The 24,417-nt window shown below is 42.7% G+C and overlaps 1 protein-coding gene across 6 annotated transcripts; it reads left to right on the forward strand.

Annotated features, from left to right (window-relative positions):
- Window positions 1-11,882: 11,882 nt before the first annotated feature.
- Window positions 11,883-24,110, forward strand: DUT (deoxyuridine triphosphatase). Of its 6 annotated transcripts, none has more exons than XM_028506887.2 (7): window positions 12,023-12,145; window positions 13,216-13,354; window positions 15,191-15,282; window positions 17,443-17,487; window positions 22,975-23,049; window positions 23,195-23,265; window positions 23,674-24,110. In XM_028506887.2, the coding sequence occupies exons 1-7, from the start codon at window positions 12,121-12,123 to the stop codon at window positions 23,728-23,730; spliced, it is 504 nt and encodes a 167-aa protein (XP_028362688.1). In that variant the 5' UTR covers window positions 12,023-12,120; the 3' UTR covers window positions 23,731-24,110. The 6 variants fall into 6 exon arrangements, with proteins under 6 accessions (XP_035889115.1, XP_035889124.1, XP_028362688.1 ...); XM_036033237.1 differs by lacking the exon at window positions 12,023-12,145 and adding an exon at window positions 12,399-12,522; XM_036033249.1 differs by lacking the exon at window positions 12,023-12,145 and adding an exon at window positions 12,546-12,677 and having other exon boundaries at window positions 13,238-13,354.
- The last annotated feature ends 307 nt before the right edge of the window (window positions 24,111-24,417 follow it).

Consider the following 24,417-nt stretch of genomic DNA (forward strand, 5'->3'; position numbering starts at 1 on the left):
TGGTAACTAGCAATAAATGACAGTAGGGATGATGTAGCAAAACACCAAAAACATTTTTAAAAAGCAAATACCAGCCTCAGACATGTTAGTGTGCACTCATATTACTGAATGAATCCACTGGGGAAGCCCAGTTCCTGTTACCAAAACAAGCCCCTCCCCCGGGGTCTCGCTGCACTAGGTTCATCTTGTCAGCCACCAGGTGTTAGGAATTGTGGCTGTCAGTGCCAGAGTTTGGTCAAAAGGAAAAGAACTATTTATTCAAAAGTTAAACAGGTTTAGAGCAATGGCAGAATGTCGCCATTAAATCCCAAAGTCCCTTTAAAACACCCACAAACACACACACAGAGTCCTGCCTTCCCCACTTTGCCCAACCAGGCCAGTCAGAGGTACCATATCTCAGGAAAGGGAAGCGGAAGCCCATACTCGGCTCGAGGCCTGGTTCCTCCCAGTAATCTGTGTTCGGCTGGGCAGGTCTCTTGCAGCTCACAGCACCACCACGATCTACCGTTCTTAATCCAAAACCACATGGCACCCCCTCATGGCCCACACGGTCTTGAATTGTCCTCATCCATAGTCCTGCCTGCCCAACACTGCAGCCTGCCTTCAGTTTGCATCCCAGCCTGGAACCTGCTCCATAACCCCATTTCTGACTCCTCCCACAGTCGGCTACACCTGCCAGCACTCCTGCATTTTCTGCCTTCCTTGACTGCCATCGTTAGTCTGGGCAGGTGTGGCCCTGGGACACGGTGCAAACCATCTCCAAGCTCTCACACAGGTGCTGTAACCAGGGGAGCTGCCTCCCAGCTACATCATGGGTCAAAGTTGTGCATTCCTTCTGGCTCCATCCAGGCTGGAAGCTGGCCTGCTGTTAGTGATATCCAAAATAACTCTCCATGGCCCTGCTCCATGTTTCCCTTCCCCAGCGAGGCCTACAGGGGATATCTTATATTCCTGGACACCCCAAGTTCTGGGCCCCATTACAAATCTCCCCTTTGGGGGGCCCTGGGGCCTCCCAACCTATACCCCATTACAGTCATACATGTAGGTGGCACAGACTCTACAGACCTCACTAGAGCCTGAGGACATCACCACTTTGTGAGAGAACAGCCTAATGGCAGAAAAGAAAAATGATTTTTGTTCCATGCACTCTGATTAAGAAAGCAAGAATATGTACAGTTCATCCTCAGAAAAATCCTCCTTCACTTGATTGGCATCATAGGATGGCTAAGCTTCAGTTATCTGGAAAATTAATTTACATGGATTGACTCTGCGCTGAGGCAACACGTATGACACTCCTGGTCAAGACTTAAAGAGCATATTTTCAGGTTGGGTAGTTCAAGATGAGGAATGTGGAGGAACTCAGAAGTCGAGGTCAAGACCCAGGTAATGAATGTCATTGCTTCAGAGAAGGTGACTAGCAAAGACATCTGGAGCAAGGAGACTGTTTTCTTTCTCAGCCTGGAATGTCTCTCAGCATAAGGTTGTTTGGGGACAAAGTTAAGCAGTCAACTTTTTAAAGAAACGCATGAGTCACTACCAAGCTGTGTGTGGACTCAGCTGCAGAGCCCTAGGGGCTGAAACACAGGCCTCTGCTCTGATGCAGCGCTTTCTCCAAGGCTGGAGGCTCTCCTGAGCTTCCAAACACAGTTTGTCTGCTTTTCAATGCCTGGAAAGGCAAGAAACAGAGATATTTCACATATATCTTCTCAGTGATTATTTCCAAAATTTTCTAATTTTCCTTCTGTACTTCCCCCAACAAATAAGTGGTAGAAATATTCTCAGGGAAGGTGAGAAGTTCAGAGAAGTAAGCAATAGCACGTCTGGAAAGACATTAAACTACTCTAGCTGCTAATGCAAACATTACACTGGAAAGATAGGATCCACAGGCCTGTGATTTCCTAATGCTCACAGGAACATTTACAAAATGAATTCTATTTTTTAAAAAAAGTATTACTTGTGCACTTTGAACTTTGGGTCCAAAACTGAGCTCTTAATCTTCTTTCCCAAAGCAACTCTTTTAGCATGCTTCCAAATCTCAGTAAATGGCAACCCCATCCTTGCCATAAATCTTGGAATCACCTTTGACTTCTTTCCCTCACCTCACATCTGACCCATCAGCAAATCCTATCGACTTCAGAACTTACCCAGAATCTAATCACTTCTCGCCATCTCCACTGCTGCTCCCTGATCTGTGCTACCGCCATCATTGCTCACCCCCTCACTGCCTCAGTCCTTGATCCTTTTCTGGCTCATTTCAGTATAGCAGCCCAAGCACGCCTTTAAATGAATTAAAATCTATTTAAATGAAATAAAGCACATCCTTCCTCTTATCAAAATCTTCCAATGGCTTCCCATCTCTCTCAGGGAAAAGTCCCTGTCCCTACGAAAACCTACAAGGCCCTACAACTGCAACCATCCTCCCCCACATGTGACCTCACCTGCCACAACTGTGTGAGCCCCCTGTCACTCTGTTCACACCACACCAGACTTCTTACAGGTGAGTTTGCACCTTGGGACCTGAGTGCTTGCTCTGCCTTCTAACTGGAATGCCCTTCTCCCTCCAAATTTGGTTAAACACCTCCTGCTCCCCGATCTGCATGCCTGGCAGACAGCATATTCTCACTGAGACCTTCCCTGGCCACTCTCTATAAACCACAAGCCTACATTCCACATCTCACTCTCCTGTTTTGCTTTGCTCCTTAACACTCAGCACTATTTTAATCACTTCTTCTATTTACTGTCAGACTTATTTTTATCTGGTCTGTCCCCTGCTGTGTCCCCAAAGTCTAGACCAGGGCCTAGCACATGGAATGCACTCAATAAATATTTGTTGAAAGGATGAACAAATCAGGACCGTGGTGGGAATAGGAAGCATAAAGCCTGACATCCACTGGGGGCCGGTCTCTGAGTCCGTGTGGAACTTTACCCCACTAACTCAACCCGTACCAGTCATGTCCCATGTTCTACACATGCCTCTGTGTGTCTCTGAACATGTGGGCCCTCCTGCCTGGGATCTCTCTTTCCTGCTTATCTGTTATTCTCATTTATTTCACTACCAATGAGGTAATGACTAGACAGTTTCTCAAGAGTTGATTGGCCATCTGGTATTGCTTCTCTTGTTGGTTCAATAAAAATGTGCCAGGCTCTAAACACTAAACAATACATTGTTCTAAGCTCCTAAAAGATTTCCAGGTCCTAATCCCTGGAATCTCTGAATATTACTGTATATGGAAAAGGAGCTTTTAACAAGATTAAAGTTTGAGATGTGGTAATTATCCTGGATTGTCTGGGTGGACACAAAATATAATTACAAGCATTCTTGTAAGCCAGAAGCAGAAGGAGACTGGACTGCAGACAGAAGAGCAGGCAGCCGTGGAATGGAAGCAGAGAGGAACAGTCAGAGAGAAGATGCTATACCACTGCTTCTGAAGACAGAGGAAGCAACCATGAGCTAAGGAATTCAGCTCTAGATGTGGGGAAAAGCAAAGAAAACAGACTCTCCCCTAGACCTTCCAGAAACAGCGCAGCCCACTAATACTCATTTTGGACTTCTGGACTCCAGAACCGTATGAGAGTAACTTTCCATTGTTTCACACCACTAATTTTGTGGTTATTTGTTACAGCAACCATAGAAAGTTAATGCTCTCATCTTGAGACCTGGGATGCTTTCCCTGTTGCAATAGCCTGAATAAAACCTATCTCCTTACTGGGTTTTGTCTTCGACAGAGCTCACCAAATGAAGGGTGGGGAGCAGAAGAGCCCAGACAGAGTGAATAACAGGGACAAAGTTTCTCAGGCAAAAGAGAACTTAGTGTGTCCTAGAACCTGAGAGGTAAGTGGGACTCAAGATGATGAAGTGGAATGATAAAGAGCCTGATCATAGGGAATTTGGATTTTATCATATTTGGGATGGGAAATCTTGAGGAGATTTTGAGCCATAAAGAGTAGACACAAGGAGATCAATTATTAGTACTGGGAAGAGATGATGGTGGCTCCAGAATGTGGGAAGAATTTAGATACAGGACTAAATGAATCACTGTGTTTCTGTAAGGGTTGTAATATGAAACAGTACAGTCCAATTAGGATAACTGAAGGAAGGTTTACTAAAGAGGGTATTTATACAGGTGTGGGCAAGATATGGGAAGTCAAAACCACAAAAGAGAGTCTATTACCCTGAAGCTTACCCTGTAGTGCCAGGCCTAAAGGGAAAGTCGGGGAACGCAGTTTCCAGAGCCCGGGAGGAAGGGCAACATTGGTAAGAGCAGTGGTCTTCCATAGAGGGGCAGGGCCTTGCAGAGGAGCCCCTGACCTTATCCTCCCCTCCCCCTTGGACCTCCTGCTGAGGGTCTCTATAATCAAGCACAAAATCAAACCAGAGGACAAGAGTGCTCATTGGTGAGGTCAAGGCAGGTCAGCCTCCCTGGGCAGAGAGCAAGGCAGAGACAGAGACAGACAGTGGGTCTGGAAGGAAAAGAGAAGATATGTCACAAAGAGATTCCAATTAGTCCAATTTATTAAAAGAAAATGTAGAGACTTGAATTTTCTATATTATTTCCTTAGTACTTAATTTCACTTAGCCCGTGGCTAAGGCACAAAAACAATGGCCTTTCACCTTCCTGACTCTTCTTGGAACATTTATAACTGCTCTTTTGTCCTGAGGGCAATAAAAAGGACAGTGATTAAAACATTCTAAGGACTAATAATGCTATCTTTAAAGTTTGGTGAAAAACCTCTTTTGTTAAAAGTGTAAAATTTGAAGAAATATTGCTGTGTGAAAAATAGATGGTATCTACTTTAGACTGCAGAGAATTGCGTGTGTGCAGCCTAGTATGTAAAGGTTGTTTGACAGGCACAGAATATTGAGTCACAATCAAACGAAACCACAGCGAGCCTGATTCACACATCTCTCTGCGTGGGTACCCCCATATTTTACCATTGTTTTGGTTTCTTTTTTGTTTTCTGTTTTTTTATTGTTGTTGTTATTACACTGGAAGATAAGTCAATTAGCATTGCAGGTTTCCTCACAGGAATTTTGAATCTTATGAATACAAAAATTATGAACTCGGCCCAATTTTATTTGAATCAGTTTTTATGTTTCCTAATTCAGGATTAACTTCCCAGGATACATGCAGAGATTTAGTAGCAAGAGCTACAGTGCACACATTAAAATATGGAGAATTTCAACAGCAATTTGAGTTTTGGTAATTACTGGCTTTGTTTACATAGACATAGATGAAAAAGTGCAACTTTTTGGTTCCTGTCCTTTTTTTTTAATTTGGAAAAATTGTGTACTACCAACAGAAAAACCATGCAATAGTTGTTCAATGTCATAAGAAAGTCTGGTGCAACCAACAAGATTCAGAAATACAGAGATCAAATCTGTCTGAGGCAGTGTCTTAACAAGACATCTCTCTCCCAGCACCATCTTGGACAGTGCCAAAAGACTCTCATGCTCACATTCTGCTCAGAACCATTGCCACCACGTTTGCCTCACCCAAAAACTACCAGTGGGTCCCACTCATATAACCAATTCCGTGTGGCCCCATCTTCTTCTGTTTTCATGGTCATTCTCCATACCCTGCTCCCTGGTCCCATTTGCTCCGTCCAGGAAGTGGGGCCCATAGGAGAAGAGGGGAACAGAAAAAGGCGATGGTCCCAGTGGCCAGGAGCCAGTGGGAGAGGCACCAGTGCTCTCAGGGAAGGTAGGAAAATAAGCCCACCCCTGAAAACACTCACGAGCAGACCAAGCCTGTTTTTTAAGGCTTGTTGATCCTAGATCTAGAAGTTCCCCAAGACAGCCATTGGTTCATGACTTCAAGGATTTTCCCCTAAAAGGCAGCAGACAGACAGAACTTCTAATGTCTTAGAACAGTCAAAAGGGGTGATATTCAAATGACTAATGCTTTATTTCAGTAGCTTCCTCCACCTCTTCCACACCATTTTCATACCAAACTGACTTTATGGGACATCAACCCAGCTAAAAGGGAAGTCCTGTTGATTGTCTAAAATATCTGTTCTAGCCCTGGCTGCCGTAGCTCAGTGGATTGAGTGCGGGCTGCATCGCAGGTTCGATTCCTAGTCAGGGCACATGCCTGGGTTGCAGGCCACGGCCCCCAGCAACCGCACATTGATCTCTCTCTCTCTCTCTCTCTCTCTCTCTCCCCCCTCTCTCTCCCTCCCTTCCCTCTCTAAAAATAAATAAATAAATAATATATGTATCTGTTCTAGGGGTTTATAGTAGACATAGTAATGCCCCCCCTCACCCTTGCAAAGACATCCATGGAACCTGACAATATATTACCTTACATAGCAAAAGGGACTTTGCAGATGGGACTAAGATTACTGACCTTTACTTATAGAGATCCTCCTGGATCATCTGGGTGGACTCAACGTAATTACCTAAGTCCTTAAACAAGGAGAAGTTTCCCAGCTATGAGCAAAGAACCAGAGAGATGGCAGCCTAAGAAGGAAGGACTCAGCCTGCTGTTGCTGACTTTGAAGGTTACCAGACAGGGAAGTGGTCAGCCTCCAGAAGCTGCAAAAGGCAAGGGAATGGGTTCTTTGTTAAAGACCCTAGAAAGGACCGAAGCCTTGGCAACAACTTGATTTAGCCCAGGGAGACCTACGTCCTACTTCTGACCTAAAGAACTATAAGATAAATTTATATTGTTTAGTCTACTAAGGTGAAATGATGTGGTCAATTGTTACAGCAGCAACAGAAAACATATACAGTCTTCATCACCTCAAGCTTGGATTAGCACCATAGAATATTCCCAATTCCTCCAGCTTCTCTAGTCACCAGGCCATCTTGGAAACTCCTACTCCACACACACTCGTCAAAGAGCACTCTCTTCATTTGACCTCTCTGTTTGAGTGCCTACAAATGGCATTTTTTCCAACTAAGCTCCTCTGAATATCAGAAGATCTGAGGTGCCTCCTCTGGACCTGCCAAGGGTCAGGCTAGAAGGTTCATGAATACTGCTGAAGATGCCCTGAAAAGATTTGTGGGAGAGATAGGCTGACTGAATTTTCCAGGAGTGTCATCACCAAACATGATTAACAACAGGAATACACTGGACGGCTCACAAAGTCTCGCAGCGTCTGCTGGTTACATGGCTCCCCTGACAAAAACAGTTGTGTGCCAGAGGAAAACCCATTCTGCAGCTCTGTCCAAAGTAGGTCACACAATTAACCTCTGAACCAGGGACCAGTCAGTAAGGAGGGTCACACTATAATACCTTCTTTGTTTTATGAAATCTTATGACTAATTTTCCAGTCCAATCAGATGCTTTTCAAAGATGAAAGAACATATGGTTTGAGAGAGATCACATGAGCCAGGAGAGAACGCAGAACTCCAGCACTTAGAACTTGTAAAGCTTTCCATTTCAGTCCACATAACCCCCTTCCACAGACCCTTTGCTCTTTGTCTGATCTCACAGTTAAAACTGTCCATATATCAAGTTGCTTATTGCTCGGAATTCCACTTTATATTCTACAGTGAGTTTCAGAATGTTAGTCCTACTTAAACATTGGTAAGGCACCTTTTGTGCCTTGCTTTGTCTCCATTTTGCTTAACTAAAAAACAAGCTTTTTTCATTCTGAATATTGGCTGCTCTGTGATTATTCTTAGTAAAATTATACTCCAAATTTATTGCTAAGAACAAAGGCCTTCGCCTGCCTCTATATTTAAGTAATGCAGTCTCTATCAAATAGTCCAGAGTATAGTGGTTTTGGTAAAGGTTGTATAATATTGGTTAAATGTAAAGGAACTCTTTCTAGCATGTCTTAATTCCAGCAGATTCTCTACAAATGAATCCTAAAGCAGGGGTCCCCAGCCTCCGGGCTGTGGACCAGTACCAGTCTGGGCCACAGAGCAGGAGATGAGCTTGAATTTAATGCACTTGAATCATCCAGAAACTATTACTGTCCCCCTCCCAGGTACATGAAAAAATTGTCTTTTGTCTTCTATGAAACTGGTCCATGGTGTCAAAAGTGCTGAACATCGCTGCCCTAGCGCAGTGGTTTTTAACTAGGAATGAGCAACAAGAGTCACCCTGGAGAGTCTGAGCAGCCAGTTTGCAGAGGGATTTGAACATGTGCATTTGGCCAAGCTTTCTTTCCAGGTGATTCTCTTGTGTACCCTGGCTCTTAAGTCATTTGCTTTTTTCTTTACTTCCTGAAAACTCAATGATGCTTTAAAATGAAGTAACAGCAGTCTTTCTCTGGGCTGTAATCACAGACTTTTTACCTCCTGGTACTCCTACAAACACTGACATAACTCAGAGTCAACTTTTCATGACAATTATGTTAAGACTAGGCTCAGTGCGCCACTGAGAACTGTAGCTCCGTGTCTGCATTAACTCTTCTGATCCCTTTACACTTCCGTGGCACACACAGCAGTAATTTGTTAGTCTGAAGTAATTTTGTACTAATGAAGGCCTGTGTGGCAGGCCAGCTGCTGGCTTCTTGTTTATTTAGTTGAGCTGCCACTCGACTTAGTGTCAATCCCATGATCTACTTACATGTGTAAGATCCATGTGCCACTCTTATGGAAGCGGGCGCCTGATCTGTGTTCTTCCCAAGAGCCCGGACAGAACTTTTTTGTGGGGTTCACAAGTTATATGTTGGTTTAGTGTTTTTAAATTGGGAACAGAACATCTGAAAAGAACAAGGGGAAAAAGAAACACTGACCATCTCAAAAGAACCCAAGTTAAGGTAGTTTAAGTCCATCATGGAGTTTACATGCTAGTGGAGAAGACATACAACTAACAAGTGAAATAAATAAATATGTGATTTCGTGTAGCAGTACATGCTATGAAGAGAAATCAAATAGGTGGTTCTTAGGAGACTTTTCTAGGTAAGGGAAGAGCTGCTAGAAAGAAAGAAACATGACTGCAGACTTTTTTATCTTGAGCAGGACGAGAGGTTGAAAAGAGAAGCCAGGAGACTGAGAAGAGGCAGCCAGTGAGGGGAAAGGCAAACAGTACGGCCTAGCAAGGAACTGTTTCAACCAGAAGGGCATGGCCAACTGTGAAACTAGGAATGCCTGGTTGATTTACTACACACATGCTTCCCAGACTTGGGGTCACAGCCAACAGCAGGCTCAGTATTAGAAGTTATCACAGTCGGAATAGGACACGTAAACCTACAGAGCAGAGTGGCTAAGTGCATGGACTCTGAAGCCGGCCTACCTGAAGTTGAATCCTGGCTCTAAGGAAAGAAAAAAAACCTTCGCTGTGCTTGGGTTTCCCATCTGTAAAATGGAGATAATAATAGCACTTGTTTCTTCTAGTTGTGATTAAATGAGTTCATATTTATAAAACAATTAGAATCAACCTGCATGAAGCTATCACCGTGTAAGTCTTTGTTAAAGAGAGAGAAATCCCTATACAGTTCTCCCTTATCAGAGGGGGACACGTTCCAAGACCACCAGATAGTGCCAACAGTAAACCACAGATAGTGCCAAACACTACATATACTATGGTTTTTCCCTAGACATATATACCTACAATTAACTTATAAATTGGGCACAGTAAGAGATAAACAACATATAATAAAATAGATTATAACAATATACTATATCATGTGAATGTGGTCTTTCAAAATATCTCGTCGTGCAGTACTCTTCCTTCTTGTGGTGGATGATGTATCAGTGGGACCGCCCCATACACAAGATGTCCCCCATGTCTTCTGCTTATGTTGCCAGAACACAGTTGTTTTTTGTGGGGCTCATAAGATGTGGGGTTCAAATAATCTTAGTGTTTGAAAGGGTGTGGGTTCTTTTCTCTATAATAAATTATGCCTGGCTTTATCATATGACTCTTGTTAATGTTGAAGATAAAATTCATACACGAGATGATTATACTAGACAACAGTTTATGGCTAATGAATGATACAGTGTTATGAGATAAGATAATGCGAAGTTTACTACTGGTTGTAAGGATGTCTCAGGAGTGGGGTGAGAGTTTTATCTGGGTCATTACAAGATATGCAAAGACTCAAATGATTTCTCTCTCCTGTGAACTTCCTTAGGAAAATACTAAAGCAAAATAGGGAAGTAAACAAAGAGGAAGATACTAGATTCATAAAGCCAGGGCCCTAATACAAAAGCAGCAAGTCTCAGGGAAGTCTCGGGGTGACAATTAGTCAGCAGGACTAGAGGGTCACTTACACTGGAGCAAGAGGAGAGGAGAGGAAGGAAAGAGAAAATGGAACTGGAAAGAGGATTTGCTGTTTCAGTGTTTCATTTGCTGTGATAAATGTTTCAAGTATTGGATCCACTGGAGCATTTGGAAAAAACAAGCAATAAATGAATTAAAAACACCACCACCAACAAAGATAAATAGAAAAATAAGGCGATTACTAACTTGAGGGGGATAGGTGAAAGAAAAGAAATAATCATACCACATTGTCTCAGCAGTGAATACTTTCATAGACCTGATAAAGTAAATACTAACTGCTTACCCAAAAATTCCTTCAAAACTATTGGAAGAATGGGGTGGAGAGGGGAGTAATAGACTGAATCTCAACTGCCCAATTCAGGAGATAATTTCTATGCTATTGCCATTAAAAAAAACAAAAAACATATAATTTAGAAATAGAGAGGTAAAATCCAGTAGAAAGAGCCCTAAACAGTTGTATTGCCCCTGAGGAGTGAGACAGGGGAGGGTGTTTGAGGTGGGGGGAGGGCGGGATGGTTGTTTTTCACTGTAGACCTTACAAAAGTGTTATTTAGAAAATAAAATCCTTTGATTAAAAATTAAAGGAGTGAACAGAAAAATCAAGACTTAGAGAATTGATCATATACAGAGGCCCAGTGGAAGAGGCAATGAGACCTCTACCATTTATTAATATCACAAATATTTATCAAGCACTGTTCAGAGTCAGGCACTAAGCTAGGCCTCAGGCCCTGGCTGGTGTGGCTCAATGGACTGAGTGCTGGCCTGCGAACCAAAGGGTTGCTGGTTCAATTCCCAATCAGGGCACATGCCTGGGTTGCAAGCAAGGTCCCCACTTGGGGGCCTGTGAGAGACAACCACACATTGATGTTTCTCTCCCCCATCCTCTCTCTCTAAAAATAAATAAAACCTTTAAAAAAGTAATTTTAAAAAAGCCAGGTCTCAGGAATACAACTGTGATCCCAGCACTCATAGAGATTATGTCTACTACAGCAAATAGTAAACAAGAAAATAAATGCATAAAGGAAGTACAGATTGCAGAATAAGTGGTGAACTAGGAAGAAAAACAATGGTGGTGTGGAGAAGACAGGGCAGCTACTTCAGTTAAGTATGACAGGGAAGGCCTTTCTAAGATGATTTGAGACTTGAAACCCATGAAGCTCAAACCAAGGGTGGATGCGTAGAGATTCCCAAGCAGGAAAAGTCTGATGGGTCTAGAAACTGTTCAAAAACCACCACCGATAGAACACCAGGACAGAACACCACCAGAGGTGAGTGGGATGATGGCTCTAGATGAGATTGGAGCTGGATCATGTGACCATAGGTATAAATTGAGGAGTCCTCAGGGCATAGGTAACATTTAAAGCCATGGGAGGAGTTCCAACCTTCAGGAGGAAGAGCCTGTGAAACAGACTGAAAAGGTGGGGACTGTAAGCAAAAGAACAGCAAGGAAATTTGAAAACTTCCCCAACAATACCCTAACATTTTCACAATTTTTCTAAAACTGCGCCGACCCCCCAGTTTGTAATTAGTTTGACTAAGTTTGGTATTCATAATTCTACATCAGTTCTGGAGATGAATGGAGGTATTTCTATCCTAGAAAAATCAATTTACTATTATACAGAAAGTGATTTGCTCATCCCCACTCAAGGGTATACCAGCGTGGCTCAGGATCTTTTGAGTCATGGGGGATGGGGGGCGGGGGCGGGGCACTCTAAGATGCTCTGGAATTTCAACTGGGAAGTCGTTGAGGTTGTCCTTACGACCCAGCCCCTGCCCCGACTTAAGAGTAACAATACATCTGCACACTGGGTGTGGAAAGGCAATCGAGAACACAGCCTACGGCACGGCCTAGGGCGCAGCAGAGCACAGCCGCCTGTCTCGGGAAATGTGATGCGGTACCGTTGCTGTTGCTGCCCCTGCGAGTACTGCCTGGGGAGTCATGGCCGCGGGCGGCGTTGCCCCAGGTAAGTCAACAGCCAGGCGTGCAATGGGCCCCGCAGATAATGCCGGGAAACGGGGTCCCGAAAAAGAAAAAAAGGAGAATAGAAGGAAAAAGGTAGAGGCAGCCGGTGGCAGTAGCCGGATTCCCGATTTAGAGCGTGCCGCGTCCCCGGAGGCCTAGGGCCTCCGCCAGCCCGAGAGCGGCCTCCGCACCGCCTCCTGCGCCCCTCGTCAGACGGCGGCCGTTACTGCTTCCGAGGTCACTTTCCGGTGCGCACTCGGCAGGCGCCTGCAGGGCCGCAGTAACCAACCCGCGCCTGAAGCTCGGGGCGAATGACTCCCCTCCGCCCTCGCCACGGGCTCGTCTACCACTTCCTATCCTCTTTGCGCCGCTCAGTGGGTAAAGACGCGCTCGGACCGGAGCCGAGACGGCGGCCCTCCGCCGGCTAGGCCGGCCCCCTCGCCCCGCCCGCGCCCGGCCGGGGACCGCGCAGCCGGGGGCGATCCCGGCGCTGTCCAGCGCTCGCCGCCTGAGCAGAGGATGTCGCAGTGCTAGTAATGTCTGGGCCCAGGTTTCGTAAGGCGTGGGGAACCTGGGAGTGCCGCCAGCTGTTCCCGCACTCGCCTGGAGGTCTGGGAAGGCGCGGGCGGGGCAGACGAGCTACACCCCGGAAAGCCTTCTGCGTGCTCCGCTGGGTTTAGGGGAGGGCGCACTGCCCCTTAGGCGGGAGAGCAGTCCACTCCGGTCACCCCCCGGGGTGGGGTGGTTCTTTTATTGTGAGACGGGGAGGCCACCGAAGTAGCCCCCTGAGTTACACCCGTGCGCTAATTTAGAAAGCGTAAAAGGGCTCAGTAGTTTCCGATCCCAAATCTGGTTTCGAAGAGTGGTTTCCAGCCCCAAATTTGCATCCCGCCTCCCCTCTCAAGTCAAAATGTGGGCTCGTCCAGGTGGGGGCTGCTGGGACAGGGCGGTGCTGGCGGGAAATTAAAAATTCGGCGCTTAGCCTGCGGTTAGGCTTATTCGCGTCTTTCCTCTTTCCTTGCTTGTTGCAACGTGTGCCGGCGTTCTACTCAGCCATGCCGTGCTCTGAAGAGCTACGCACCCTCTCCCCCAGCAAGCGGCCCCGGCCTGCAGAGGAGGACGGCGCGCGGCTTCGCTTCGTCCGGCTGTCTGAGCACGCCACCGCCCCGACCAAGGGGTCCGCGCGGGCGGCCGGCTATGACCTGTACAGGTGGGTGGTGGCCGCTGGCCGCCCGCGCCCCCGAGTGAGGCCAGTCCCTGTCCCTGCCATCCCTGCTCCCTCTTAGAGGAGGCTAATTCCCGAATTTTAGAGCTTTCTTATTAGCTTATATTCAGGCCCTCTGCTGCCATGCCACAGCTTGAAACGTTCACCTAAAAGATTACAGAAACAAATGGGTTTTGGTGGGGTTTTTTTGCATATATATACGGTTTCCGACGTTTCTGTGTTGAAAATTTTAGCTTTCCTCTTTAGCGTAAATTCAGTAGGGATTTGGGCAAAGAGTTTGGAAAAGTAAGTAATATACATAAATATCCTCTGAGGCGTCACTTTGCAACATTGCACTCTCCAAGTGGAAGGTAGAAAGGAATGAGGCCCACCTTGGCCTTCAATACCTAGGCAGGATTAATGAAGGCTGCTTTTGTCTTAAAGGGTTAATACCATTTCTCCACACGTCCATCTTTAACTTGGCCCGGAGGACAGGAAATTTCAGAATGGGCTTGAATATGAAAAGCAAGAATGTGGTAATACTACCACCTTTGCATTTGTACACTTTTTACCTATACTAAAAACTTTTCCATATGTTATTTTTATAAGTCCCCACAACAATCTGAATACATGAGTGTTACTTTTTACAGATGAGGGGGTTTGTAAAGAGCTGAACTAACAGCCCGAAGGCTTGAATGTAACAGAACTTTTGACCTTGAATTCAGTGCTTCCCCACCCCTGCCTGCCCTAGACTATGGTGCCCACTTCTTAGAATCACTAAGATAAGTGAAAAGCAATATTAGCGGTAGGGAATGTTCATTGCATGACTAAATCCTGAACCTTGGGATATTCTAAAGCATTCCAGGTCATTCTAACGTGCAGACTACTCATCTAAGTCATAAGTAAGTACAGGAGAAGAGGAGAAAGAAGTGTTACGGTAGTAAGGGAGAAAAAAAGAAAAGTGAGGTATAGACTTGTAGCTGAAAGGGCTACAGTTCAGCTCCTTAATTTTCAAGAGTGAAAACAGTTTGACAACATGTAGTTTGACTACCCCATGTCTGGGCACTTTTCTGAATCTTAGAAGAGACTGGTTTTAAGGCACCTGGAGCATCTTCATACACTGAAATAGAGACATAGGAATAACTGACCTCTTTAATAAATTAGTGTTTATTCAGAGCAAATTGCATTGAGGGAAGTAAAAATATAGTACTGCTTTACCAGTTTAACAAAGGTCTGCAATGTAACTTCCAGTTGCACTTGTTAAATTTCTGTCAAGGTGAAGGTACAAGTAATAACAGTAGCAGCATCTGCAGGGTGAACCTTAGAGAATCAGTTCCTTCACAGTGTCCGTCTCCAGGACTGTGCACGGTGGTCAGCTCTCACCCTCAGCCAGTGAAGGCCGTGGCCGCAGCTTGGTATGCTTGCTCCACTACCAGGACCGCAGGACAGACGCAGCCCAGCTCTACCCTGTGACGTGGTTCACCCACTTCCCCCTTTCCTTCTGCATGGTTTCCATTATCCCTTAGGGAACTGTTGTGAGAATATATGAGCTATTATAAAACGTAGTTAGACCTGTGCCTGGGGCATAGTAAGGACTTAATAAATGTTAGCTTTTATTTACCCTTCTTTTTTAGTTCTCTTTTCATACTGTGTTAGTGAAGCATAGACCTTTTTAAAGGTCTACCTTTTCTGGTCCCTCCTGCTAAATAATTACCTGCATTTCCCAACCAAATTTTGTTCAGGGGAGAATACATTTACATCTTGTCACCTCTTGCACCAGAAAAATTCATAGAGAATTACACTATCTTAATACCAGTTATTTTTTTCCTAATGTCTCCCTAGTGCCTATGATTACACAGTGCCACCTATGGAGAAAGCCCTTGTGAAAACCGACATTCAGATCGCTCTGCCTGCTGGGTGCTATGGAAGAGTAGGTAAGCCACTGAAGATTCATCCTGCTCTTCCTTTGTAACAATGTTCCTTCATCTTGGTTTTATCTGGGGTGTAAGTGAGGGGCAGGGTATTGCTCAGTCTGTGTCCCAAAATAAAAAAGTGCCTATGGTGATGGAAGCTGCAGCCATGTGAAAGCTTTCATCTATATACAAGCACACTCCAGTGTTGCAGGCTCTGATGCAAACACCACGGTGAGGCAACTAGCACAATAAAGCAAGTCATGTGATATTTTGGGGGTTTCCAGTTCATATAAAATTTGATGTTTACACTATATATTGTAGTCTATTAAGAGTGCTGCAGTACTATGTCTAAAAAGTGTACGTATCTTATTTTTAAAATGCTTTATTTCTAAAAAAAAAAGGTGTTAGTCATCATCTAAGCCTTCAGTGAGTTGTGATCTTTTTGCTGGTAGAGGGTCTCACCTTTGATTTCTAAAACATGCAATACCTGTGAGACAAAATAAAACAAGGTCTGCCTGTATCTGCTTTTGCCTCTCGCTATTTTTTGATTCCTTACTGGAGCTTTTAGAAGGCTCACATTGGCCTAAGAGGTTCTCAGAACCAACTCACTGAAAATATAGGTGATTATTAATTGGCGCTTTTTCCAGTGTTACCACCAACTCCCCCTTCACAAATCAGATTGCATATGAAGGCAAGATTTCTTTGTGAAGATTTCTTTGTGATGAGAATGGCTCATACTAGTTATGTAAGAAAAGAGAGACAGTCTTAGGATAATGAATGGCACAAGACATTTTACATCATGGGAGCGAGACTTCTACCCTGTTGATCCCAGAGTATATCAGTCTACCTGGCCTTCTCCCCTTTGGATTTACCCCCTTGGGGCATGTTAGGGTAAGGGGTATTCTTCAGAGAGGGAAACGCCTCAGAGGGAGGAGCTAGGACAAAATGGAGTGCAAGTTCACGGGTGCGGCTTTTCTGAAGTGATTCAGTTGTCACTGGAAAGAGGGTTTAAAGCTTTTCAAGAGCACAAGTACTTGCTGACTAACTTCAGAGTAAGCGTGAAGGAGCAAATGGAGCTGTGACCCTCCCTGTAGGGTTGGGGTGGGAGGTGGTGGGTGGCTAGACCACCACTATCTATCCTGTTAACCCAGGGTCTGAGAGCCGCTAATACTTAAGCCTTTAAGAGAAAAATGAGATTAGCTCCCTCTCTGTTTTAGAGTATTTCTGGAAGGGGGCGGGCGGATCAGGAGATGGAGTGAAATGAAAGTAAAGGCAGGAAGGAGCAGCATTTATTGACAAAGATTGCTGATTTAAATTATTCTGGAATAAAATACCAGAAGTTAGAATAGTTAATGGTAGGCCTAATGCTCAAGTCAGCAAGTATAAGTTAATAAACTTAGCTTTTTATTTTTTCATTTTAAGAATAAAAGGCATAGTAAATTGATTTTTTAAGGTTTAGGCAGTTGGCTTGACTGATACTAAGCCTGTTACTCCGGTTCATTTGTTACACACAGACTTGTCTTTCAGCATCTGTATCATGGATCAGAGTCCCAAGTTCTAGACTAAGTTCTGCTATATTTCTTCCCATCTACAATACACTGCAGCATGCTCAGAACTCCCACCTTAAAAGTCCCAGCCCTGACCCATGTGGCTCAGTCGGTTGGGCATTATCCTGCAAAGCACAAGGCCTGCCTTTCAATTCCTGGTCAGGGCATATGCCTGGGTTGTGGGTTCATTCCCCAGTCGGGGTTCTTACAAGAGGCAACTTATCGATGATTCTCTCTCACATTGATGTTTCTCTCCCTTACCCTCTCTCTCTAAAAAAAAAAAAAAGTCCTTCTGCTCTCTTCATGCCCCTGGCAGCTATAGTCCTCCCGTTGTGGCCAGAGTTCTTCACAGGTGCCTATGTCCCCGCTTGCTCACCTTCAGCCCATTCCAGGGGTCTGTAGCTGCACCACCACTGCAGTTGTGTGGGGCTGGCCTAAGTTGGCTTCAAATTAAACCTTGTCTGGTTTTTCTGAACTAATTGACTTGGGTAATACGGTAAATAAATGTATTCTTTAATTCAGAACCACCTGCAAAAGTTAAGATGAAGATATCAGTGGTAGGATGTGAGTCAATTATAGCCAGTAATTGCCCTTCCACCTTAAAATAGCCAATTTCTTCTTTTTTGTTTTCTAGCTCCACGTTCTGGCTTGGCTGCAAAACACTTCATAGATGTAGGAGGTATTGTATTTACATTTTTATTTTGTAAATATTTTTAAGTATTTACTTTGCTTAAGAGGAAGTAATCAAGTGACAAATTTTATATTTAAAATAAGGAAATGGTTTTTGTTGTTTCTTGCCTTTCAGAAATTTCTATCTCTGAATAATAGACAATTGTGATATTTCGAATGCTATGTGATTATATGTAACCTTTGACCATTATGTGAAATGCATGTTGTTTTACTAATAGGTTTACTAGACACTGACAGATAGGATTTCTGCTTTGGTTTAGTGATAATCCACATTTAGTCCAAAAATGACTCCATTCATAGAAGAAACTTTGTTATTATAAGAGAAGGAAAAGCTTTTATGTCATCTAAGCAATTATATTTTGCTTAAATAATTGCTAAGTATGTATATAATAATTATTTAAGCAAAATTTTCTAGAAAATGCCGTTTCATCTTATAGTAGGAATTTTCTTAACCTCCTTAAAGGAGAGGAATCTATGTTTGGCAAGATATAAAAAGAGAATCTTTCCCTAGTCAGGAGAGCAGACACAGCTTTCCTGTCTAAATTTCTTGCTGAGCCTGTCCTCCACGGCTCCTATTTCTTTTATAACAAAGCCTTACTCGTGTCTCCCAAAGTCAGCAACTTGCTCGCCAGGTCCCTCTCATGAAGAAGCCCTTGGCTCCTGCTGGCCACGCTGGTAAGATGTCTCACTGCCCCTCGCTGTACAGAAGTTCTCTCCTTCCTGATAATGCCTCCCTTGCTTCCAGTCTCATTACTGGGTACAGACCCCACTGACAGGGCTCTCCTGTCCTGACTCTTCTTTTTTTTTTTTAATGTTTTTCCTCCAGTTTTCTTTTTTATTTGTGCCATTTAAAGTAATTTTCTTACAATAGCTTTATTGACATATAATTTACATTTCAGACAACTCACTCAACTTAAGGTGTATAGTTCAGTGGTTTTAAGTGTATTCACAGAACTGCAATCATCACCACCATTAATTCCAGAACATTTTCATCACCTGTCAAAGAAACCTCATATCCGTTACTACTCACTCCCTCTTGCCCCCCAAACCAATAGCCCTGCGCAACCACTAACTTATTTTATGTTAACATAGAACCATATTTAATACTTGGTTGAATTTTCCATTATAAGTGGAAACAGGAATAATCAGAAAAAGAAAAAAGCCTATACTCACCTTAGAATTTCTGCCATAATGTGGCTCCAAGCATATCTGTCCTCAACAAACATGTTGAGGCAAGGGAGGGGGTGCTGGGTGGAGGTGGGCAAAGAGGGGGGAAATGGGGGTCCTCTGTAATAGTGTCAACAGTTTTAAAAAGCTTAAAAATTTGTAGATAAATCTCTAATGGATAGATTCATGGAGAGTTTCATGGAACATCAGTGTTTTAGAAGTGATCAGGAAAGGTGACACCACACATTTTCCCGGTGCCTCTACCAGAAACAGCTAGCAGTGTCCTGACCCTCCCTCCTCCCCACTCACAGTAAGTAGTGAGGGCTTCATGCACAAGACCTCTTGGCCCTCGGACAAATGGGTGTGCTAGGCTCTCTGCCTCCCTCCATTTTTACAAAGCTACTTTCCAACAGATGAGAACACTGGCTCAAAGATGAGCCCAGGTTACACATTGAAAACTGGAATCTCCATACGATTCCAATCTGCTCGTTCTTTCCACCACAGTCAAATGCTGTGGAATACCCTGCCACATCCACCACCAACCAAGCTCTGTCTTGAGTTAGGTCGTTGTCACCTGTACCGCCTGAGTCAAGAATGGGATGAGGCCTGTCCCTGCGCTATCTCTTGTCTGCCCCTTGGGCTCCCTGTGGTATCACTGGATGGTGCTGTGGGGCGAGCCCAGAACCCAGAAGTGTAGTCCCTAAGAGAAACTGAGCTTGACACAACAGGAACGGACAGGCCACTGGGGTTGAAGATTATCTGAGCACATTGTGTTTGATTTTAAAAAAATAAAGTCAAGTATGGTAACTTAGCATATAAATTAAAGATATAAACAAAATTGTACATATCCCTGGCCAGTGTGGCTCAGTTGGAACATTGTCTTGTGGACCAAAAGATCATGGGTACGATTCCCGGTCGGGGTGCATACCTAGGTTGCAGGTTTGATCCCTCGTTGGGGCACATTTGAGAGGCAACTGATCAATGTTTTTTAATGTGAAAACTTTGTTACTAATATTTGCTGCTTAAAACAAGCCTCTGCTTTAAAAAAATTCATGTAAAAGAAATGGAAAGTTAGTTTTCGTGATGGTTGGTGTGGTATTATTTGTAAAATCACTCTGGTGTGTTCTTGGATGCAGAATATCTTAAAAATGTCTCTTAGGCACAAGTTTAGCATAGCTGGCCACAGAATTTAGTTCAGAGGAGAGATGTTAGAAATCTCAAGCTGTAAATAAGGGTCAAAGGGAAAAGTTGAATATGCAGGATTCTGTTCAGAATTCACATCTGGTAGGTGTGGATAGTTTTTCACTAAAGGTTTCCAACAAATGACATGCCAAAGTCTTGACACAGTAAAAGTTTGCCTGAAGTCAGTTCATCACCCTGCCAGTTCCAATGTCTGATTTTTCCATTGATGACTTCAAAATACTTTCTGCTTTCTCTCAAAGAGAAATATTCCTGATGTAACTTACATCTCTTATGTGGGTTTTTTCTTGAAGGTCAAATTGCCTTTGAGTGGTAAATGAACTAGGAACTATTGGATATTTTTATACTGTTGGCGTTCGTGCTAAAAAATAATTCTAATTGAGGACCTTTTTTTTTTTCTTCCCTACACTGTAATTGACTTCAGATAACTTCATTTCTTTTAGTTGGTTGAAGGCATTTCCCATGTCTGTGGCAAGCACAGAATCTTGGCAGATCACTTGGCATTGCAGAATCCAGCACACCCAGCCATTTGAGTTTGATAGAACAGCTTTACTGATAGATAGGAAAGAAAGGCCTTTACAGAAGGGGAGTGTTTTTTGTGTGGTAGAAGATAGCATAGATTAAAAAACTTAAATACTTATAAGACAAGAGAAAGTTAAATTCACAAACAGATAAGAAAAAATATAAGATACAGAAGAGGACATGCAAATGTGCAACAACTGTACAGAGGAGGAAAGTCCAACCTCACTAGTAGTGATCAGGGAAATGCAAAGTAATACCATGAGGTACCATTTCTTACTCAGCACATTGGCTGGAGTCACAACGATTGTTACCATCTGGTACTGCGGGGACTTGGAAAATGGGTCTTAAGTATTGTTGTTGGTGGAAGTTTGAAGTGTTACACTTTTTTTGAAAGTTGTTCCAATTTAAAATGTACACATCCTTTGACCCAGGATAGTGCTTTTTGGAAATTATTTGGTGAGGATAAAAAGTGCTAATACACAAGGATATATGTACAGGGCTCCTTTGTTTATCAAAGCCAAATTGTGAAAGCAACCTGAATGTGTGGTGATGTGTAAGACATACATACAAATAATGATACTGTATTTACATATCTTGGATCTAAAAAGAAGGACTAAGATTTATACATAATAATTTCAAAGGATGTCTATGATATTTTAACTGGAAAAAAAAAGAAAAGAAAATGTGAAATATATTATTATAATACTGTAACATTGGCTACCTGAGGGAGGGTAGGGGAATGTCATTAGCTTTTATTTTATATATACTTGTAGAATTTGCATAATCTAAAATGTTCTAATAAAATAGGAACAAAAGAATTCAGTCAGCCCACGCTGTCTTTAACACATTCTCAATAAATGAGTGCTAGTCTGTACTTCACACCTCGCAGCGTGGAGACCTGTGGCCTCCTGTGGTCATCTGTTCTGGCCTGGAATGAACAGCGTGGTCTGTGGAGGGGCTTCTTCATTAAACGTCATCCAAGTTGCTCCTGCAGCCAAGACTTTCCGCATACAGACAATACAGGAAAGAGCTGGTCCCATCTTTATATCGATTCTTCCAGTAAACGTTGAGGACTGAGGTAGTGGTCAGCTGGCTGTGGGGAAAGAAACCAGCGTCCTTGTTCTTGGGATTGTTCTTTGCCGTATAAGAAGAAAAACTGTTTTAAGAAGTCCTTAGAATTCAGTTCCACTTATCCTTAGTAATTTATTCATAAGGCTCATTTAAACTTCTGTAATTCACTGGGAACATCTAGAGTGTTGGTTTTCTGAGTATTATTCCTATGGTGGAACTTTTTAAAAAGTTTTTTTTTTTCTCTCTATATGAGAAAATTGAAAGGAAATACCCTTATTCAAAAACTTTTTTTTTTTTTAGTTGACCTTCAAATAATGAGTCCTGCCAACCAGCATTGGTACCCATGGAGCTAAACTCCTGATTATGTTCATTTACTTTTTTCCTTTGATAAGAGGATTTATTTTTTTATTTTTTTATTTTTTTATTGAGTTAGGTATTAGTGTGATGTTCCATGGCGCTACATTTAATTAGATTCACCTGAATTCCATTCACCATTCTGTAAACTGAGGGGAAAGAATTAACATCTATGGAGGAAATTGGCAGGGAAGGTGGTTTGGGGGTTGGAGAGTGACTTTGGTAGGTAGGGGTTTTTTGGGGGGTAATGAAAATGTTCTGAAATTGATTGTGGTGATGGCTGTACAGCTCTGAATATACTAAAAATCATTGAGTTGTGAATTATGTCTCAATATTAAAAAAAGGAAATGAGAGGGCCTGGTGCACTTATATTATTTGTGGAAACACTTTAAATTCTTGGCCACAGACCTTGCGGACAAGTCTGGTAAGTGTGCCCTCTGGGCCGAAGCAGGGCCTGGCTGCCCTTTCTCGCCTGCCCTTGTGTTTACGGTCTCAAACGGTACCGTCTCCACGGGAGTCTGTGAAAGTGTGCTCATCATTAAGCTTATGTGCTAGTATCTTCTGAGAGAGTATTCTCTAAGAAAAGATGGTGCTCAAATTAAAAGGAGTGAAAAACTATCAATTGAAAGAAAGGTTCAGCTGCGTTTTTGTTACAAAAATTGAATGTTGGGTATTTGCTTGACAGCTGCTTCACGGTGTCAGCGGCAACTCTGCTGCAGAGCTTCGAGCTTCTTGACACTTTTATTTATGACTCAATCATATTTCAGTGTGGATATTAGTGGGAAGCCGCTGCCAGGAAAAGCCTTTAAAACCCAAATCATAATTTTCTCCTAGTCTGTTTTGGCAGGTGTGCAGCAGAGAGACAGTGGGTTTGGGAAGAGCAGTTCAGGGTGACCTGCTGAGTACCTGCTCACAGTTTAGAGTAGGAAATAGTCACCATTTGTAAGGGTGACAGGTTGGAAAAGAAGGGCTGTCTTCTAAATTCTTACTTGCCTATTAGTAATATTTCTTAGCATTGAGGCTTTGAATAGTACCGAGCAAGATTCACTCATTCGGTTATGTAAAAATCTCAGAGTCGCAGAAGAATGATTTTGAGGTAATTATACACTCACAGTGTTTTGGTAGCATAAAAGAAGTTAATATGACTTTTCTTTTTCTCTAGCTGGTGTCATAGATGAAGATTATAGAGGAAATATTGGTGTTGTACTGTTCAATTTTGGCAAAGAAAAGTTTGAAGGTACGTTAAATACAGTCATGTGGATGCAGTAAGTTTTCAGTTTTATGTGTTAAAATAACATACTCTGATTCTCGTACTAGGCAGGATATAGAAAATGTATTGATAAAAGATCAGTAATAAGCTGTTTTTCTTTTCCTCTTTGAAGTTAAAAAAGGTGACCGCATTGCACAGCTCATTTGTGAACGGATTTATTATCCAGAAATAGAGGAAGTTCAAGTAAGTATCACAGAAATTGAGTAGGGAATGAGTAATGTAATGTCTTCAGTGGAGGAAAATTAAAATTTTGAGAATTCAGTATGCTATTTATAACTAAATGGTAGCATATATGACTAGTCCCATTTTAAGCAAAATTAAAGTGCTAGTTTTAGAATTGAAATTTTCACAACTTTGGATGATAAATCATTTAAATATCAGTAGAATTCTATTTCCTTAGATTTTTTGGAAATTATTCAATATTTAAATTTATGAAGCTTTTTGAAAATTTATTTATTTATATATTTATTGGGTAATTTTTTAAAAAGATGGAATAGCACGAAGGAAAGTCTTACTAATGAGGAGCCGGGAGAACTGGAAGAGGGCCAGAGACTGACGTGCGGCCTGCTGCTCTCCTCTCTCTCTCTCCAGGGTCTGGACGACACGGAGCGGGGCGCGGGGGGCTTCGGTTCCACCGGGAAGAACTGAAATGTATGCCGACGACAGGAAATGGGAAAACGCTTGTTTCTTAAAAATCAGAAGTTGGTTTGTTTTTGCTTTTGTTTTTTTGTGCTTACTAGCTTTAGCTGCTAAAAATACCTAGTTCTCTTATGAGCAAGGAAAGTGTGTATTTTTCTGCATTTGATTGTTAATATAAATCTGCATGGTAACCTGACACAGTTTATTTTCTCAGTCAAATGTACATCAGTTCCTGATGCGCTCCAGAGCTCTTCTTTAATTTACTAAATGCTACCCCTTGAACAAGGTGTTTGCTTTATAAATGATATGCAAAGCCTTTTATTCAATAGATTTTAATTTTTCAGATACAGATTATGACATAAACTGAAATAAAAGACAATAAAAAGTTATTTCTTGTCCTTTTCATTGATCTAAAATTTTTAAAATATATATAAAATCTAAACATTTAAGATTTCTTTGTGAAGGTGGGAAGAAGAGAATCATCAGTTTATTTTTAGGGTCTGTTTTAAAATCTTTTGGTGTGTGCTATGTTGACTGGGTAGAGTATGTTTGTGAAAGGAAATGTAACTGGGGAATTTCCCGTTGATTTCCTGTGAATTTGAGTCCATCAAGTAAATTGTAGGAGATGTAGATATATGGGTTCCCCTCACTGAAGTAGCAGTAATAGGCTGTATCCATGAAAATATGCAATTTAAC

The sequence above is a fragment of the Phyllostomus discolor genome, chromosome 1 (genome assembly GCF_004126475.2).
Source record: "Phyllostomus discolor isolate MPI-MPIP mPhyDis1 chromosome 1, mPhyDis1.pri.v3, whole genome shotgun sequence".
NCBI lineage: Eukaryota > Metazoa > Chordata > Mammalia > Chiroptera > Phyllostomidae > Phyllostomus > Phyllostomus discolor.